The sequence below is a fragment of the Antechinus flavipes genome, chromosome 1 (assembly GCF_016432865.1).
Source record: "Antechinus flavipes isolate AdamAnt ecotype Samford, QLD, Australia chromosome 1, AdamAnt_v2, whole genome shotgun sequence".
Classification (NCBI taxonomy): Eukaryota; Metazoa; Chordata; class Mammalia; order Dasyuromorphia; family Dasyuridae; genus Antechinus; species Antechinus flavipes.
Genome location: NC_067398.1, coordinates 628,674,987 through 628,695,020, shown reverse-complemented (window position 1 = coordinate 628,695,020; position 20,034 = coordinate 628,674,987). Strand labels below are relative to the sequence as shown.

The 20,034-nt window shown below is 35.6% G+C and overlaps 1 protein-coding gene across 1 annotated transcript in view; it reads right to left on the bottom strand.

Annotated features, from left to right (window-relative positions):
* TG (thyroglobulin) overlaps positions 1-20,034 on the bottom strand; it is a 359,469-nt gene that overhangs the window by 304,106 nt on the left and 35,329 nt on the right. The window contains exons 13-16 of the mRNA XM_051971107.1: positions 14,479-14,556; positions 13,448-13,560; positions 12,260-12,371; positions 10,660-10,860 (exon numbers count right to left, since the gene is read on the bottom strand). Of these exons, the coding sequence (XP_051827067.1) occupies positions 10,660-10,860; positions 12,260-12,371; positions 13,448-13,560; positions 14,479-14,556 (504 nt within the window). The remainder of the gene's footprint in view (positions 1-10,659; positions 10,861-12,259; positions 12,372-13,447; positions 13,561-14,478; positions 14,557-20,034) is intronic.

Below are 20,034 nucleotides of genomic sequence, written 5' to 3'. Positions count from 1 at the left end.
AGTAGGCAGACAAGGGTTAAATATTTTGTCACATAGCTAGTAAGTATTAGATTAGATGTGAACTCAGGATTTCTTACTCCAAATCTAGAGCTTTAATTGTGTGATATCTAGCTGAAATTATATTATCCAAGGATTCTAAGAAATTTTAGAGGAACTCTAAAAGATGTAGACCCAGAAGCTGCCCCAATGAGAAATTGTCTTAGTTATTAGACTGATTAAAACAGGTTTGTGATAATAAATCAGTGATGTTCTTTGGTGAAGAAAGCAGAGGTCTCCTCACTTACCATCTTATATACTATATCATAGATATTTGAATATTTGCCCTACTCTTCCATTCCCATTGGATTATAAACTCCTTGAAGACAACATCCTTGTCATCTTTGTATTTCTCAGCTCATCTTTTTTCACCTTCCAATGATTAACTCAAGACTTTGAACAAGCACTTAATTACTATACATGGAATCATCAAAACTCTAATAAAGTAATAATTATAAAAGGCATACCTGTTCCCTAAAATTTCATGGTAACTTTTGGGGGTGGAGAAGAGAGAAAAAAGGGGGATAAGGGCAGATTGAGATCCAAGGCTATCATTTCATAGACAAGGAGAAAAGCTTCCATTGTGAATTAAAGCACTTCAGCAACTATCTTAAAGTCTAAATGATTTACCTAGGGCTCTCAGAAGTTGACTGTCTTGCCAATGGTCACACAATTAACCTCGTGAAAGATAGGACTTGAACCCAGATCTTCTTTTTTATTTATTTCATATTTTCCCCCAGTTACATTCAAAACAAAACAAAATGTGTTTGTTTCTAAAATTTTTGAGTTCTAGGCTCTCTCCCTTATACCCTCCAATTAAGAAATAACCTGTGAAAGTATGCAAAATGTTTCCATAAAAGTCAAGTTGTGAAAAAAAAACATAGATCTCCCATCCTAATGAAAATAAAAAACCCTCAAGAAAAATTAAGCTGAGAGAAGAGAGAGAGAGAGAAAAGAGAAGAGAAGAGAAGAGAAGAGAAGAGAAGAGAAGAGAAGAGAAGAGAAGAGAAGAGAAGAGAAGAGAAGAGAAGAGAAGAAAGAGAAGAGAAGAGAAGAGAAGAGAAGAGAAGAGAGAGAAGAGAAGAGAAGAGAAGAGAAGAGAAGAGAAGAGAAGAGAAGAGAGAGAGATGGGGTGGGGGGAAATGCTTCAGTCTGTATTCAGACACAATCAGACACAGAGAAGACAGACTTCTCTGGGTATGGATAGGATTTTTCATCAGAAATCCTTCAGAGTAGTCATGGATAATTGTACTGCTCAGAATAGCAAAATCGTTCACAGCTGATCATCCCAGAATATTGCTGTTGCTTTGTATATAGTACATTTTACTTTGCTTGAGTTCATTGAGGTTTTTTCCTTTCTAAGAGCATCCTGCTCATCATTTTCCATAGAACAATAATATTCCTCCATAAACATACATATTATTAAGCCATTCCCCAATTGATGGGCATCCCCTCAATTCCCCCCCCCTTTTTTTTTTGCTCTGAGAAGAGAGCTGTTGTAAATAATTTTTGCACATATAGGTCATTTTCCTTTTTTTCCTGCATCTCTTTTGGTATTCATACCAAGTAGTAGTATTGTTAGGACAAAAGATATGCATGAATTTATAGCCCTTCGGACACAGATTATATAATTAGATAATTTAGCAACTGGGGAATAACTCTTTTATATATCTTTTATATATTTGACAATTCCCTCTAGGATTGAGAAATGAGGACTTATCAGAGAAACGTACTTCAGAATTCTTTTTAAAAATTACTACTTCTAACTGTATTTATTCTTTCCTTTTATCCTATCCTATCCTGTGATTTTGATACTGACCATTCCTTTCTTCCCCCAATATGCCCTCTCTTTTATCATCCTGCCCTCCCTTCCCATATCCCATTGCCCTCCTATTTTCCTGCAGTGTAGAATAGATTTCTATAACCCTATTGAGTATGAATATTATTTTCTCTTTGTGCCAGTTCTGATGAGGTCTTTCCTCTCCCTCCACCCTTCTACTGTAAAAGCTTTTTCATGTCTCTATTTTTATGGTAGATAATTTTCACCATTCTATTTCTCCCTTTCCCTTTCTCCAAGTACATTATTCAAATCACACCTGTGCCTTCTGTCTATATATACTCCTAACTGCCATAATAATGAGAAAGTTCTAATGAATTACAAGTAGTATCCTCCCAAGTAGGGATATAAACAGATAAACCTTATTAATGAACCCACATCTTCTTTACTCCACTCACTATTTTATGCTGCTTCTCATGACTACATCATTTTATAAATAATGCCACATTTCTTAACAATCAAATGAAAAATCTGTTTCCTAGATCTATTTAATAATCTGGTGAAGCCTTTGAACTCTTCCTCAAAATCATGTTTGCTGCTGAAAGAAATCATCTCTTCCTCCTCCAAAAGGTTCTTACAATTTATATTTCCACCTTAGATAATAGATATTGGCATCTAATCTCATCTCCAAACTATAAACTCCATAAGAGAAGGAACATTTTTAATGAAGTATTGTACATAGCAATTATTCAAGACCTATTCATATCATCACATTGAATTTTCCTCTTGTCCAGTGAGAAATATGGATAAGATCCAAGCAAAACAGTTTTAGAATTGGAAAGGATATCAAAAGTAATCTTGCCCAATCCCTTCCCTCTGCATATAAGAAAACTAATTCAGAGAGATTTAACTACTGGTCCAAGATCACATATCTAGGAAGCATCAACATTAGAATGTTCTCTCAGATTATATCTAAGTACTCTATTATAGACATTTCCTCCATAAATGAAAATCACAGCTTTTTCATTATTAGGAAGACAGTCTAAAAGGGCTTCAGAGGCCAAAATATTAGTCCCTCTGAAGCCAGCCTAGTAAGGAGCCTCTCAGAACTCAGCCAGATTTGTTTCAAAATGACCAATATGAAATCCATGATTAGAGATCCATACACAAAGGCAGGCCAGTTTGGTGGCACCATCCAGGGCTTATGGTTGCCTACCATAAAGTACAACTTCAAAAAACCAACATTTCCACTGTACCATTATGAGGAATTTTAGTAGAACTTAAGTGGAGAATTATTGGGGAAAAAATAAAAATCACTATTAGGATTCATTTGTAAGCCCCTGGACTCCTTACTGAAGAAAGATTTCTTTTCATCCTAACTTCAATGGAAACTTAATACTCTTCATTTAATGGAGGAACTAAAGAGATTTGAGTGAATGAGGTATTTTCTCCTAAAAGTATATGCAACCCCATAAAGTGATAGAGTTGAGTTTAATGACCCCTGAAGTTATTTTCCATCTCAAAAGTGATTCTAGATAAATAAAACAATGTATATGAAATCCATTGGAAACAGATGCATTCCATAAAGCAGTCTCAATGGTTGGAAATACATTGAGCTGGAAAGGTTCTGCCCAAACTCTTTAAAAGTTCTCCATTGCCTACTGAATAAAATCCAAACTCAAGGCCATCTACAACATGTTACCTATTTATCTTTCCTGCTTTGTTTCACACTAATAATAAACCAATACATACCTACATACACACACACATATATATTACATGCATGCCTACCAAAATATTCACTATCTCTAACAGATTTACCATTCTTTCATCTCTAAAATCCTTTGCTCATTCTTTTTTTTTTTTTTTTTGCTTTTCTAAAACTTCTCTCCACACCTCTTTGCATACTAAAGTTCTACCCATCCTACAAACCCTAGCTCATATGCCACCTTCCCCCCAAAGGCTCAAATACTCTTTTCCTGCTATGGTCTCTCATCAAACTTAGTTAACATTTGGGGGTATTATCATTGTATATACTTTGTAATCCTGGACTAAATTTCAAGTTTCAAGAGAATAAACATGTACTGTCCTTGAATCTCTCCCAACACCTCCCAAAGTTCTCTGAACATTTAATGGGATCTACTTCACAAATATTTACTGAAGTTGAGAAGACTTGACCAAGATCACACATTTAATCACCAGAAAACTTAGGATATGAACCTGTTTTTTAACCTGTTCTTCTCCTAGTCTTCAGTAATTCAACAGGATGTTTCTGAGGAATATGTATGAAGTAAGGAATTTAAAGCTATGTGAACACTCTCAGGCTACTGGGATAAGATAGAGCAAAGAAACAAGACTTCACTGCTTCTCAGTGAAAACCCTAGCTCCACCCCTCACTAGCTTGTATGACCTTAGGCAAATCATTTTTTCTATTTAAAAAAAATGATATTATAACACATGCCCTGTCTGCCTTATAGTTTATTTGGGAGGATCAAATGGGATAAGTGTAGGAAGGTATGTTACAAATTGTAATGTCATATCAATATCACCTGTCCTTTTTTCTCTCTTCCTGATTTTGCTTAGATCTTCTCTGTGTATGTTTGCATGATGTGTATTTGTGTGTGTGTGTGTGTGTGTGTGTGTGTGTGTGTGTGAGAGAGAGAGAGAGAGAGAGAGAGAGAGAGAGAGAGAGACAGAGAGACAGACAGACAGACAGACAGACAGAAAGGGGAAAAGAGAATGAGAGAGGGGGGAGGGAGGAAGGGAGGAAGGGAGGAAGGAATGAAGGAAGGAAGGAAGGAAAGAAGGAATGAAGGAAGAAAGGAGGGAGGGAGGGAGGGATGGAGGGAAGAAAGGAGGAAGGGAAGGAAGGAGAGAGGGAAGGAAGGAAGGAAAGAAGAAAGAAAGCAAAAAAGAAAGGAAGGAAGGAAGGAAGAGAAAGAAAGAAAGAAGAAAGAAAGCAAGAAAGAAAGGAAGGAAGGAAGGAAGGAAGAGAAAGAAAGAAAGAAAGAGAGAGAGAGAGAGAGAGAGAGAGAGAAAGAAAGAAAGAAAGAAAGAAAGAAAGGAAGGAAGGAAGGAAGGAAGGAAGGAAGGAAGGAAGGAAGGAAGGAAGGAAGAAGAAAGAAGAAAGAAGAAAGAAAGAAAGAAAGAAAGAAAGAAAGAAAGAAAGAAAGAAAGAAAGAAAGAAAGAAAGAAAGAATTTGTAAGTTTATCTTCTCAACATTTCCTTTTTGGAACCAGAATAATGAATGTTTTGAATTAACCATCAAGGGATGTGCCTCATGAATTTACAAATATTACATAACATGTTGACACCTTTGCTGCCAACACCAATAATTTCATCCACAATCACATATTGCCAAGAATGCATCCTTCAGCCTATTTCACTCGTCTTCTCAAAGTGCCCATGCTGTCCTGCAGCATGTAATTCATTTCTGGGAGAAGGCTCAAAAAATCTTAGAATCTCAGCTGAAAGAAGCATCAGAAGCATTCATTTGGTGACAGATTGTAATGGATGACTTGGAAAAATTGCTTTCAGTTCAGACACTCCATGACTTTATACTCCTCACCAACATTCAGTTCAACAGCCATTGATTAAGTTGCTTCTAAAACACTATGATGTGTACCAATGAAACAAAAATAAAAACAAGTCAGCCTGTGCCCAAAGAGAACTTATGTTCTACTAAGGGGCTTCACCATGTATACATATAAGAGATGGAGAATATATCAAAAGTAATTGAGAGAGAGAGAGAGAGAGAGAATTAACAATTGGCAAACTGGAATTAACAGAAGTCTCCCATAGTAGATAGTATTCAAGTCATACTTTAAAAGAAAACAGAATTTTATAAGACAGAGATAAATAGGGAAGTGAGAAATTCCTGACCAAGTCCACTGAAAAACTTCTAATGATTGAAAAACTACTTCCTGAGGCAACCCATACCTCTTTTGACCAACTCTGTTTGTTACGGAAGCCTTGTCTTATACTAAGCTAAATTTTTGATTTCTTTCCAGAGTTAAAAAGAATCATTCTAACACCTCATAAGCCTCCATATAATTGAAGGCAGCAATAATACTCTGCTCCCTACTCTTTTAAGGAGTTTTTTTTAATACAGGCTCAACACCCTCAGTTCCTAAAACTGATTCTCATATGATTTTAATGCAATTATATGATAAATTTGATTGGTTAGACTTTTGGAGGCCTCAGTTTTTCTATCTGTAAATTGAGGATTACAAAAGCTCTTTCCAGCACTAAGAGGCTCTGAATCTTATGAGGAAAACATCTGTGGATCCTATTCTGGTGAAAACCCTCATTGTATCCAGTGTGCAGAACAAAGTGACATGTGTTTACTTGGCAATTGTCCTCACTAATGCTGAACCACAGACCTGTCCTGATCTCTTACTGTGACACATTCCATGGTTTGTGAATGGCTTTTCCTGTTTCCTAGTTGCCTGACAAGGATGCATGAGAAATTAGGACAAGGACAGGAATGTCAGGTCAAATAAGATCAGCGAACTTAAATCCCAGACCTAGGAACAATAACCCTTACATAGGTACAGTACTTGGTATTTTACAAACTCTTCTGCGCCTTTCAAGCCCTTGGGACAGAATTCTAGTATATTAAAGCCAACAGGAACATGCAGAATCTTCTGGTTCAGTGTCTTCATTTTAAAGATAAGGGAGTTAAGGGCCACAGTTTAAATGATTTACTTAGTCAATAAGTCAACAAGTCTTTATTAAACACCATGTACTGGCTATTGTTCTCTATGCACAAAACTGGGGTGCAAATCCCAAACTAATAATGTCAAAACTAAAATAAAGAATGAAAGTCTCCTAACTTTCAGTCCAAAGCTCTTTCTGTAACCCTATATCTACTGTAGTACTTACTAATCATATAGGAGAAAGCAAAATAGGCACTTTCACATCTAATGATTGTAAAGTCTAGGCTAGCTCCCTGGAGGCCTCAGGAATAGCCGAGTCAGGATAAGTAAAAGTCTTTGGTCTTTAGGGGGAGAAGTAAAGGAGACAGACAAAACTGCTATGAGACTCCTAGATTCTCGAGTCCAAAGTCACCGACATCTCTCCTACTAGTCCTGAGCCAAGTAAAGTCTGGCTTGTTTCACCCAACCTGCTAATCCTTGCTTACGATTATCTGTATACACCAAACATTGAGCTAGCACTGAACAAGTGAGAAGGGCCATTTTTCCAAACATATGCTAATAGAGTCATTGTCAAATAGGTAATTAGCCTTAAGTGCTTAGTTGTCCGACTCAAGCATACCTTTTAAGAGTTTCTACCCTTTACAAATGATAACAATAATAACTAATTAATAACAAAATAAATAACTATTAATAAAAACTAATGATAATCTGCAGGTAGAAAGTTTAAAAAGTGCTTTCTTCAATTACTTCATAAACAGGATAAACATTATTATTCCAATTTCACAGATGAGAAAAATTGAAGATAATATATCCAATTTCACATCCATTCAACTATCTCATCATAAGGCGAAGACGAGTACAAAGGTCTTTAGTCTTTCAATACAGCTCTTTCTATTATTTCATTTCTAATAGTGTGTCTCCCTACCCCAGTATGGTAGAAAGCTGATAATGTGAGCTTATGGCTCTTGTTTTTCCAACACCTGCTTTGCTGCACATATCAGGAATGGATAATGTTTTGATGGAACACCTCAAAGGATTCTTGATTCTTCTTAAATCTGCAGCACAATCCAGTTGACAAAGAAATTCAAAAGAACTACGGACTGAAGTATGGCAGATTGTAGAGGGCCAGTATTGAATAAGTCCATGTACAGGAATATCCTGGTCTAGGTATAAGCAGGTCTCAAGTAGACTGAACTCTTTCTGTATGTGAACTTATTCAATACTGGCTCTCTATAGAAGATATTGTTTCATTTTTCCAATTAAGAGGCCCATGAGTATGATTTTAATTCCTGGCAAAATTCTAGGTCATATTATTAAAGGTCCAGTTAGTGAGCATTCAGAAAAGGAAGTAATGAGTACAAAGAGTCACTTTAGTTTCATGAAGAATAAATTATGCCAGACTAACCTCATATGTCTTTTTGACAGTGTTACTACCAGGCTATTTAAATCAAGAGAATGCTCAATATAATTAGCCTTGATATTAGCAAACTATTTTATGAAATTCTCATAGAAAAGTTAAAGAGATGTAAACTAGACAAATGGTACAGTTACATGCACTTAAAGAATGTATATGTGTAACAAAAAATGTTGTTTTACATTTAACTGGGGAAAATAAAAATAAAAAAAAATAGTAGACCACATGAAGACAGTTGGAAGGAACATTTAGCCTGAATAAGAAAAAATAAAGTTTTAGGGACATGTGGTAATTTGCTTCATGTATTTGAAGAACCAACACATGCAAACGGGACCAGACTTGTTCTGTTTAGCTACCAAGAAGAGTTCTGGGATCAGAAGCTACAATTGTTCTTGCTACAATTACAAAAAGGCAAATTTATGCTCAATGTAAAAATGAGATTTGTCCACAAAAGCAATGAACTACTTTGTGAGAGAGTGGATTTACCTTGCCTGGTGGTCTTCTAGCAAAAAGTCAGAGAATCACTTTTCCTGACCAATTATTGGTTAAATTAGATGGCCTCTGAAAGTGAGAATCTAGATTTTTCCCATTGTTATTTTTATTGGCATCTTCATATATTAGGGCTTTGAAAACAACACAGCAACTTTGAGAAGTCCATTTTGTTGTTTTGTTTTAGGAGAATGAAGACAAATCTCTCCTTCCCCTCTCTCTCTCTCTCTCTCTCTCTCTCTCTCTCTCTCTCTCTCTCTCTCTCTCTCTTTCTCTCTCTCTCTTTCTTTCTATCTCTTTCTCTCTCTCTCTCTCTCTCTCTCTCTCTCTGTGTGTGTGTGTGTGTGTGTGTGTGTGTGGTGTCTCTCTCTGCATGTCTCTGTGTCTCTAACTCTGTCTTTCTCTGACTATCTCTCTGTCTCTCTCTGACTGTCTCTCTGTTTCTCTCTGTGCATCTGTGTGTTTCTCTCTGTGTGTTTCTCTCTGTGTGTTTCTCTCTGTGTGTTTCTCTCTCTCTCTCTCTCTCTCTCTCTTCTCTCTCTCTCTCTCTCTCTCTCTCTCTCTCTCTCTCTCTCTCTTTCTCTCTGTTTTTTACATCTTTCCCTTAAATAACCTTCCACTTCAATACCCCACTGTTTTCCTGATATACTCCCAGTAGTAAAGTCCTGCACATCATAATATTCCCTATTGAGTTTTGTAACAATGTCAAAGAATTGTAACAAGACAGAATTTGTGAGCTAAAAGGAACCTTGGAAATCAGAATGTTAAAACTAAGAAAGTAGTATGTTACAGTAATTTGTTACAGTTTTCCCTCCCTTTCTTCCTTACAAATTTAGAAGACTTTGGATGTAGAATATTATATATACTTGGTTTATGTAGTTAGTTTTGCTGAACTGTTTCCCCTTCCTCTTTCTTTTTGTTTTATTCTTGGTTATAATGGACAACTCACTATATGGGGCTGTCAAGGAAAGATTATATTTAGAAGATGATGTCTAAAAGATATCGATAAAAGTAATACAAATGTATAAAATATTGTAGGGCCTAACTTAATACCCCCAAATTGTGCACTGATCCATCTCATAGAACCTCAGTCCCTTAATTTGGCCATCTATCCTCTATACCTATATTTCTCTGGGCAAGTCATTTAACCTCTGATTACCTCAATTTCCTCATCTGTAAAATAGAGATCCTAATAGCTTTCTCCTTCAAAAAAAAATTTTTTTTGAGGATCAATGAGATATTTATAAAAAGCAATTAACACAGTGCCCAGCACATAGTAGGCAATATCTATTTTCTTCCTGCATTGGATATGAGAATCCTGATTCTTTATATCTCAAAAATAGGGTTTTAACTAACCAGCATAGCCCTTCTCAAAGCTGCAGTGAACTGGGGTTCTGTTCCAGACTCATTTAAGGTATTCTCTTACTTAAATATTGTCAATAACTGGGCAATCACTCAAAGAGAGAGCCAGTGAGGTAAGCTGATCAGCTTGTACTAACATATACATATACATACTTATCACAGTGCCTGATATATAATACTTAACAAATGTTGATTATTGATTGTTTTATACACACACACATACACACACACACACATACACACACACACAGACATATCTAAGCACAGACATGCACACAGTACAACATATAGATTAAATACATATACACATGTGCAGACTTATGCGAATCTGCAATATATAATACAATACATATATGCATACAATATACACATGCACATTGTGTGTGAATATATATACACATAAATATAAAATTGTCTTCTAAACATTGCTGCATTTATCTTCTATGCCCTTTTTCTCCACACACTCATTCAGATCACACTTCCAGCATAACATCTATTTCCCTTAAACATCTCTCCTTGATGTTCATTTCAAAGCAGTGGTTTGTATATCACAATAAATATAGTACTTGATTTATAGTTATATATAGTTATAGTGGACAACTCTCATTGTTACATTGAGCCCAAATTTGTCTTTTCACAATTTCAGCAAGAATAGTAGTAGTCTCTATTCTCGGAAATCTTCTCTATGCCTAAACAGGTCTGATCCCTTTTGCACATGTCAGCCCTTCAAATGTATGATGTGTTAATATATAATATTTAATGAATAGTTATTAAATCAATGAATGAACCCATCATTCTGCTTTCACCTTATAACAGTATTGGAGCCAGTGGAGTTACAGAGAGAATTTGTCCCAGGCTTTATTTCTCCAGGTTCAGCTTTAGGCCCCACTCACTGCTCAGGTTGGTCCTGACCATGGCTTACTTTCACATGATGGTTGGCCTCCAGTGATCCGTGTTCCTGGCACCTCCTCACCATTCCCAAACACACACCAGCAGCTCTTCTGATCTTGGTCACACTGCACAGGTGAGAAACTTCCATCCTTTTCAGCACAGGTGGGGATGTATCCATTGCCTTCTTCCCTCAATGTGGCTTTTTCCATTAACATGGTACAAATGCTAGGGCCTTGAAGCAAAAAGATAACCCAAGGTCATTTAGAAATATGAAGGGACAGATAATAACCTTCATTTCATCATACAGCAAATATTCAAAGAAGTATAATATATGAAGACTGCCTTCAAGTAGATTATAATCTAGCAGAGGAGACAAGATTCTATATACTATATACTACACTACTAGCAATAGTATAAAAGATAAAGACTTCCTCTAAAAAGTCTTCTCTGATTACCTCCAACTTAATGTGAACACTGTGACTTGTGTCTAAATACACAACAACAATAAACTTTATATTTATCATAGGGATAAGGTATTTATTGGTTTGAGAGGAGAAAGTCCAAGAAAACTTCCTGGAGATGTAGAATTTGAATTTGACTCTAAAGATTGGAGAATTTGACAATTATAAAACAGTTGCAGAGTGCATTCCAGAAATAAATCAGAGGCAATAAAGGAGGCAGAGAAGCTTAGGTCCTGTTGGGGAGAGGATTATTCTCTTTAACTATCACTGTTAGAGGGTAAAGATTGCTTTATTTCTGTGTTTTCATCCCTAGCACTCATTATACTTTGTGTTCCCATCACCAAGCAGGCAGAAAATGTTTGACAATTGGTTAATTGATTGTATGGAGGGGAATGACATGAGACTGAATGTTTGTACTTGATTACTAGAATAACATTCTATATCAGCTAAAGCTTTGCTTTTTATGGTTCTGCTGTAGATCTATGTATGCGTATGTATATGTGTATTTGTATTATATATGTGTATAATACATCTATCTGTGTGCATATGTGTATAGATAGATTTATTTTCCTCCCTGTCAAATCTCTTTGAAAATAGCCAAAGATCCAAAGGCAATCTCTATGAGGTCCAAAGCATAGGAAGTTCCCAATCTGAGAACTCCCTCCACCAAATCAAATCTCAAATACCCATCCTTTCACAGATAAATCCTAGGTAGCTTCTTGAAGCTTGCCCAGCTTCACCCAGCTACTGTCCATCTTTTAAGGCCAAATTCAAATGCAGTTTATTTTAAGCAGCCTTCCAGCATATCCTCTAAATTCCCTCTAAATACCCACTCAGGAACTCCTCTTCTTCAATGGACTTATCATACTTTTTTATTATTAAAATTATCTGAGGTAGTTTCTTACCCCTCCCCCAAGAAATTATGAGTGCTGGGACAGTTTAATATAAAATATTTATCACAACAAGGGATATGGTTTGTAATGAATAACTTTTACTGAACATTCAAAGCCTCTGGGTGAGGAACTTACATAGGGCACAAAGTTCTTGTATTCTATTGGTTTCTTTTCAACTTTTGTTAATAGAGGAGGGCAATATAAAGAAATCATTTCAATTCAGCACCTAGATGACCTAGGCATATCTCAGGAGGCACTTACAGGCATAGTTACTTACACTGGATGCTGCTGTTAGAAGGGAGTTGACCAAATTGCATGCCCTCTCCAGATGCTGGGTTCACACACCAGATATTGTTGTCTGATTTCTGTAGCTGGCTGTATTCTCCTGTCTGAAATAAAAGCATGACAGCATCATCACCTCTAAACTGGTCCCTCGGGTAACAAGAAATCAAATCTAAAAGGATAATTAGACTTCTAAAACTTGAAAACCATTTATTGAAGGAAAAAACAAACAAACAAATCAGTATTCATAGATACCCTGACCACCAACATCCTGACATGCTAGTGAGATTTGAAGTGCTACTTCATTGGAGATGTGGGGAATTTGTTTTTCAAAAGAAAATCATGCCGAAATGCAGCTTTCTAAATAGTTTTTTTTTTGGCCTCTGGTGACACTAAAATGAATAATAGCAATAAAAATTGGATAGAATGTGCTGGGATTATTTGCTTCAAATTTAAAGTTGGAGTCTTGCACCTTCATTTCCCAAGCAAAGCCGTAAATACTCAAAGTTGGAAAAGACTTTAGAGAGTTTCTAATCTCTCACAATTTACCAGAAGAAGAAACTGAGGCACATAAAAAGAACATGGTTCACTTAAAGTCACACAAATCCAGGTCTACACTGCAGTTCTCCTAAGTTTTCTCTTCCCAGCTCTCTCAAATGGGCTACTCATTCTCTCTCATGATATCATCTCACATTGATGTAACACTTAATAGAAAGGCCACGTGGAATAAAGGGATAAACCCAAGTTTATATTCAGGTTCTTAGGCCAGCAAGCTGTAGGGAGAATCCTCTTTGCTTGTAACCCTCATTTTTTTCTGTTATTTTTATATAACATTAATGTCTCATTTAATGACAATAATAGTTGTCATATACCAAAGGATTATTATGAATAAAGTGCTTTGTAAACCTGAAAGAACCACAGTGATTGGCCACTTAATACAAAATTCATGCTTTACAACAACATGTGAGATAGACAATACTTACATTGTTATCTTCATTTTGTAGATGAGGAAACTGAGACCCAGAATAAATGGTAGAGCTTGAACTTGAACTTATATCTCTTGGCTTTTGGTGTAGCACTTTCCCCACTGTACCACACTCCAATTTCCCCCCAAAAGTTAGAAAACTTCTAAAGGTGTTGAAAAAGTCACAAGCTGCATTCACTTAAATTTCTTATGTCTTACCTCTAGGCAGTATGGGGTGAATAGGTCTCCTGGAGAAACACTGCCCTCAGTGCCCACTTGTTCCCAGTTGGAAAGCAACCCATTGGTCCGAGATTTCTCACATGCTGAGGGACCTATTGGAGATTTAAGGGCATCTTGATTTTAAAAGACACCTTCGTTGTCCAGTTCTAAATAAAAGAAAATCTTTTTCCTCCTGATCCTGTTTTCTCAAATATGGGAATACCACTTTACTAATGACTATAATGGAGAAAGAGACTTTAGAATTACATTGGTGGGGTATATATAAAGAAATCATTTCAATTCAGCACCTAGATGACCTAGGCATATCTCAGGAGGCACTTACAGGCATAGTTACTTATATATAAGCCTATATAAGCCAAAATGTTCCTTTTCCCACAGAGGTTTTATTTAATAAAATTCTAGTCAATAAACATTTGTGAAAAACTTCTTGAAATCAAAGTCATTTAGAACTGGAAGGAACCTCAGCAACCATCTAATCCAACTTATATTTAAAAGGAATCCCTTACTAGAACATACCCTACAAGAAGCTATCCAAACTCTGCCAGAAGGCCGCCAGTGGCGAATTCACCACCACCTGAGTTCTGGTTGTTAGACAATTTTCCCCCACTAACCCAAATTTGCCTCTTTGCCAATTCCATCCATTATTCCTGGGTCTGTTCTCTGTGGCCAAACAGTACAAATTCCCTGTATACTTGACTACCCTTTAAATACTTGAACACAGCCATTGTGGAAATTTGAGGCCAAGTGGAATGAAATGGGTGTAACCAAGACCATGCAAGGAGCAAGAAAGTATTAATATAACAATTGATCAATAGTAACATAATAATATTAAATAGAATTCATGTCCTCTGACTACAGATCCAGAGCTAACTCATTGTATCATAGTATTGCATGTAGTAGGCACTTTAATGGGTATTTGTGAAAATTAAGTGAACTAAACTGAATTAAACTGACTGAATGACCTGACTGATATAGCACTTAAGTTATTGTGGCTAGTAGGTCCAACTTACATTGTGGTAATCTTGTAGAACGAGCAGCCAAAGAATCTGCAACATACTGTCCCTTCTCATCCACACACCAACAGTGTCCTAGAGAAAAATCAATGAAACCCAGGATTTAAGAACTTCCTGGTATTGTTCAGGCATTTTGAATCATGTCTGACTCTTTGCAACTCCATTTGAGATTTTCTTTCAAAGATTCTGGCATGGTTTGCCATTTCCATCTCCAGTTCATTTTACATATGGGGAAACTGAGGCAAACAGGGTTAAGTAGCTTGCCCAGGGTCACACAGCTATTTAGTATCTGAAGCTAGATTTGAACTCAGGAAGATGAGTCTTTTTTATTCCAGGCCTAGTGTTTTATCCACTGTGCCACTGAGCTGTCTGTTGGTATTTGTACCATCCAATAAATAAGTCAATAAATTTCCCTTCTTGTCTTACAGATAAAATCCTGTTTGAACCTTCTTTCCCCTAGCATATCAGCATAGTTCCAATATTTAGAAGGGTCTTTAAGATGACATCCAGCCTAACCCCCTACCTTTTTCTCTCTGTTTTACAGATTTATAAGAGAAGCCACACTGGCCTGGGAGTCAGGAGATATGAATCCAAATTCCAACTCTACCAATTGCTAACTATGTGACCTTGGATAAAGCCCTTATCCATCTGAATCTGCATCTGTAAAACTGGAATAATAGTACTTATTTCAGCTGCTTAACACTTATGTTATTTTGTTATAAGGCACTTCATGGCTCTTATCACATTTGATTGCCACAACACTGCATGATGAGCAGAGGAAAATATTGAGTCCCACTTTACAGGTGAAAAAGCTAAGGCTCCAAAAAGTCTCATAGCCATTAAATAAAAAAAAAGAGATCCTAAATTCTAGTCTTCTGATTTCATATCCTGTTCTCTATCCATTATGAGATGATATATGTAAAGATTCCAGAAATCAACAAACAATGTACCAGTCCCTATGCTGGGTTCTGGGGATACAAGCAGGAGTGAAACCGTGCTTGCCCTCAAGGAGTTTACACTCTCATAAGGGAGACAGCATGAGTAAATAGGTGTAAGCAGGACTCATCTTTGCCTGATAGAAAGGGAAAGCTATATGAAGAAGATAAGAATCGGTCACTTCTTAGCTGTGTGATTCTGAGCAAGTCACTTAACCTTGTTTTGCTCAATTTCTTCACCTGTAAAATGAGCTGTAAAAGAAAATAATAAACCATACTGGTATCTCTGCCAAGAAAAACCCAAAGGGGGTCACAAAGAGTGAGACATAACTGAAAATGACTTAACAACAACAAATAATGCATAGATGGATAGAAAATAATCACAGAAGCATAGGCCTAAAACTAGAAGGAATAGGTGAGATATCCAGTCCAAACCTTTCATTTTACAGAAAAGAAAAGTGAGGCTTATAGTTTAAGTGAATTGTCCAAGGTTATAGTAAAAGTATATGTATCATATGGCGATATTGCTGGTTGTAGGGATTCTGTGATTGGCATGATACTACAGAGGACTATGACCACCAGACTAAAGCGTTGGATACAGAGAAGAAAAGGAAATTTGATAGAGAATGATAATACAAAGATGGGCAGAAGCAGCTACACTCAAAGAAAGAACACTGGGAGATGAATATAAACTGCTTGCATTTTTGTTTTTCTTCCTGGATTATTTATACCTTCTGAATTCAATTCTCCCTGTGCAACAAGAAAACTGTTCAGTTCTGCACACATATATTGTATCCAGGATATACTGTAACCTATTCAACATGTAAAGGATTGCTTGCCATCTGGGGGAGGGGGTGGAGGGAGAGAGGGGAAAAATCGGAACAGAAGTGAATGCAAGGGATAATGCTGTAAAAAATTACCCTGGCATGAGTTCTATCAATAAAAAGTTATTTTTAAAAAAGAGAGAGAATGATAATAAATTTGGGCATAATCTGACCCACATTCTGGATCTTGGGAAATCATATTTCAAACTGAATAGAGAAAAGATAGATATGGACTCTCTGTGGACTAAACTATGTCAGGGGAAATCAACCCTGAAGGGTTGGGAGATTGCCAAGAAAGAAATGCTAAAGAAAGGGAAACAATTCCAGTGAAGGTGAAAAAGGGTATTTGTCCTAGGAGACCACTATGTATATACAAAGGAATCATCAACCAACTTCAATTTTAAAAACTAATATATGGAAGAAAAAAGCAAGTCCAGATATTAGACAGCATGACACATAGTTGTAAACTATTTTTACAGCATAATGAGCAGAGTCTGGCAAGGAAAACCAAAGCCAAGAAAAAGGTTGGTTTTGTTAAAGCTACAATGATAGGAAAATAAGGATCAAAGAAGAGATAGAATCTTTGCTTGGGATGGATGGGACAATGAAAATTGCCAACGGAAAGAAAGTAGAGCAACTCAATTTTTAATTTGTTTCTATTTTGTCTACAAAGAGAAAAGACTTTCACATTAGAAGTCTCATAACAAAAATCATCAATGGAATTGTTACTTGCTCAAGATAATGAAGGGGATAATATCACTGGATCCTGAAAGACCTGGTAGATGTAACTGATAAGTCCATGATTTTTGAAAATATCAGGAAAACAGGAGAGGTGCCATGAAATTTGAAAAATAAAAATATTGGCTCATATACTTGAAGTTTTGAATGGACAGTCCATTCAAAAGATGGAAATGAATAGTCGGAAAAAAAGCAATACTTTTTTAAGGTAACAGTTCTACCACAGAGAAGAAAATATCACTAGGTCCAGTCTCTTAGGGCTAGCAACATGGCACAGTTCCTGTCTAGAGCGCTGACCTGAAAAGACATGAGAAGAAATGACCAAGATGAATTGTTTCCTCTCCAGAGATGAAGTCTCAGACCACAGTTGAGAGAACTCTGCCTAGCCCTAGTAAAATTCTTAACTGTAGCAGACACAAATGAACCTTCTCTGCCCCCAGACTGATCCTAGTTCTTGAACCTAATTGGAGATCAAACCACACTGTTTCCACACTGTTTCACTTTCTGAATTATTCCTACAGGAAGACAGCACATTATGGGGAAAGTGTAATAGAAAAAGAGCTGATCTTATAGTTAGAAGAACTGAGTTCAAATTCTGACTCTGTCACTAATTGCTATGACCTTGATAAGTTATCTAATTTCTCTAGGTCTGAATTTCCTCATCAGAAAATAAGAGGGTTCATGTAAATAATCCCTAAAATCCTTTCTAGCTCAAAAATCTAAGCTTTTATGTTCTTTGAGTAGATAGAAGTGGATGGTATCCAGCTTATGCTATCATTCTAAAACATGCCAGGGGACATTGGACATATGAAAGGATTTAAGGAGGAAGAGATTGGAGTAGGATTTTTAAAGAGGTGCTCTTGATCATGAGTCTACTTATAGAAGGTTTTTTTTCAGTTTTTATGTTAGTAATTTAGTAATAATTTCCTATCCTGGTTATTCAAAGTATTCTAGAATCTCAGATTAGGCTAAATCATACCTAAACTGGGAACTTTTCTAAAGGATTTGCTGATGGAAAAATCCAGTCACTGTTAGATATAAATGCAGATATAGGGCAAATCATACTATATATTTTCCAAGTCTCAAAGAACTGGAATCAAAATAGGTGATATGTAATAGAGAAATAATTAAGTAAATTTTAGTCCATGAATATAATGTACTGTTGCCATAGAGTAAGAAATAACTATGAAGAAATTTGAGAAGCATAGGAAAAGATGTGAATTGATGAAGAATGAAGTAATCAGAACCAGGAAAATATATTTATACATACACACACACACACACACACACACACACACACACACACCAAAATAATGCAAATGAAAAGAACAGAACAAATGAAATGAAAATTTTACAATTATAAAAACCAAGTTTGGTTGTGAAGAGCTGACAAATTGCATCTCCTATCAATGAATTAGGCATGCAACTAAAAAAAATTAATAAAAGAACAAATGTAAAATCTCTAATTAAATACCAAATTAGAAATTCTGAAGCTCAAAGGAGAAATTAATAAAATAGAAACTAAGAAAACTGTGGAACTAATAAATAAAGCTAAGAGTTTTGTGAAAAAAATAGATAAATCTTTGCTTAATTTGATCAGAAAAAAGGAAAGAAAAACACCAAGTCACCAGCATCAAAAATGAAAAGATTGTACTTACTACCAATGACAAAGAAATTAAAACAATAATTAGGAGTTATTTTGCCCACCTGTATGGCAGTAAGTTTGACAATAACCAAAATGGATGAATATTTACAAAAATATAAATTGTCTGGGTCAACAGAAGAAGAAATAAATTACTTAAATAGTTTTAGAAAGAGAATTTTTTAGAAACTTTTAGAAATTTTAGAAAAAGAAATTAAACAAGTCATTAATGAACTTTCTAAGAAAAAATCTCCAAGACCAGTTGGATTTACAAATAAATTCTATCAAACATTTAAAGAATAATTAATTCCAATACAATGTAAACTATTTGGAAAAATAGGTAAAGAAGGAGTCCTGCCAAATTCCTTCTGTGACACAAATATGGCACTGATATCTAAACTAGAAAGAGACAAAGCAGAGAAAGAAAATTACAGACCAATCTTCCTAATGAATATTGATGCAAAAATTTTAAATAAAATATTACAAATAGATTACAGGAACACATAAAAAGGATAATATTCTATGATCAAATGGGATTTACATCAGGAATGCAGGGCTGATTCAATATCAGGAAAACTATTACCATTATCAATCATATCAATAAAAAAAAAAACAACCAAAATCATATGACAATCTCAATAGATGCAGAAAAAGCTTTTGACAAACTACAGCACCCATTCCTATTAAAAACACTAGAGATCATAGGCATAAAGAGAGCTTTCCTTAAAATAATAAGCAGTATCTATCTAAAACCCACAAAGCATTATTTGTAATGGAGAGAAGATAAATGTATTACCAGTAAAATCAGAGGTGAAACAAGGATGCCCATTATCACCACTATTATTCAACATTGTACTAGAAATGTTGGTTTTAACAATAAGAAAAGAAAAAAGAAATTAAAGATATTAGAATAGGCAGTGAGAAAATAAAACTATTATTCTTTGCAGATGATATGATGATATACTTAGAGAATCCTAGAAAATAATCCAAAAACCTACTGGAGAAAATTAACAACTGTGACAAAGTTGCAGTATATAAAATAAATCCATACAAATCAACATTTCTATATATTACTGACAAAGTTCCCCAGCAAGAGATAGAAAGAGAAATTCCATTTAACATAACAGTAGACAAAATAAAATACTTGGGGGTCCTCCTGCCAAGACAACTGCAAGAACTATACAAAAACAATTACAAATTGTTTCCTGATGATGAGCAAAACAAGCAGAACTAGGAATACATTGCACACAATAACAAGAAGAAGGTGCAATGATCAACTATGAAAGAATTAGTTTTTCTCAGCAGTTCAGTGATCTAAAACAATCCCAATAGATTTTGGACAGAAAATGCCATCTACATCCAGAAAAAGAAGCAAGAAGACTGGATATAAATCAACACATGCTATGTTCACTTT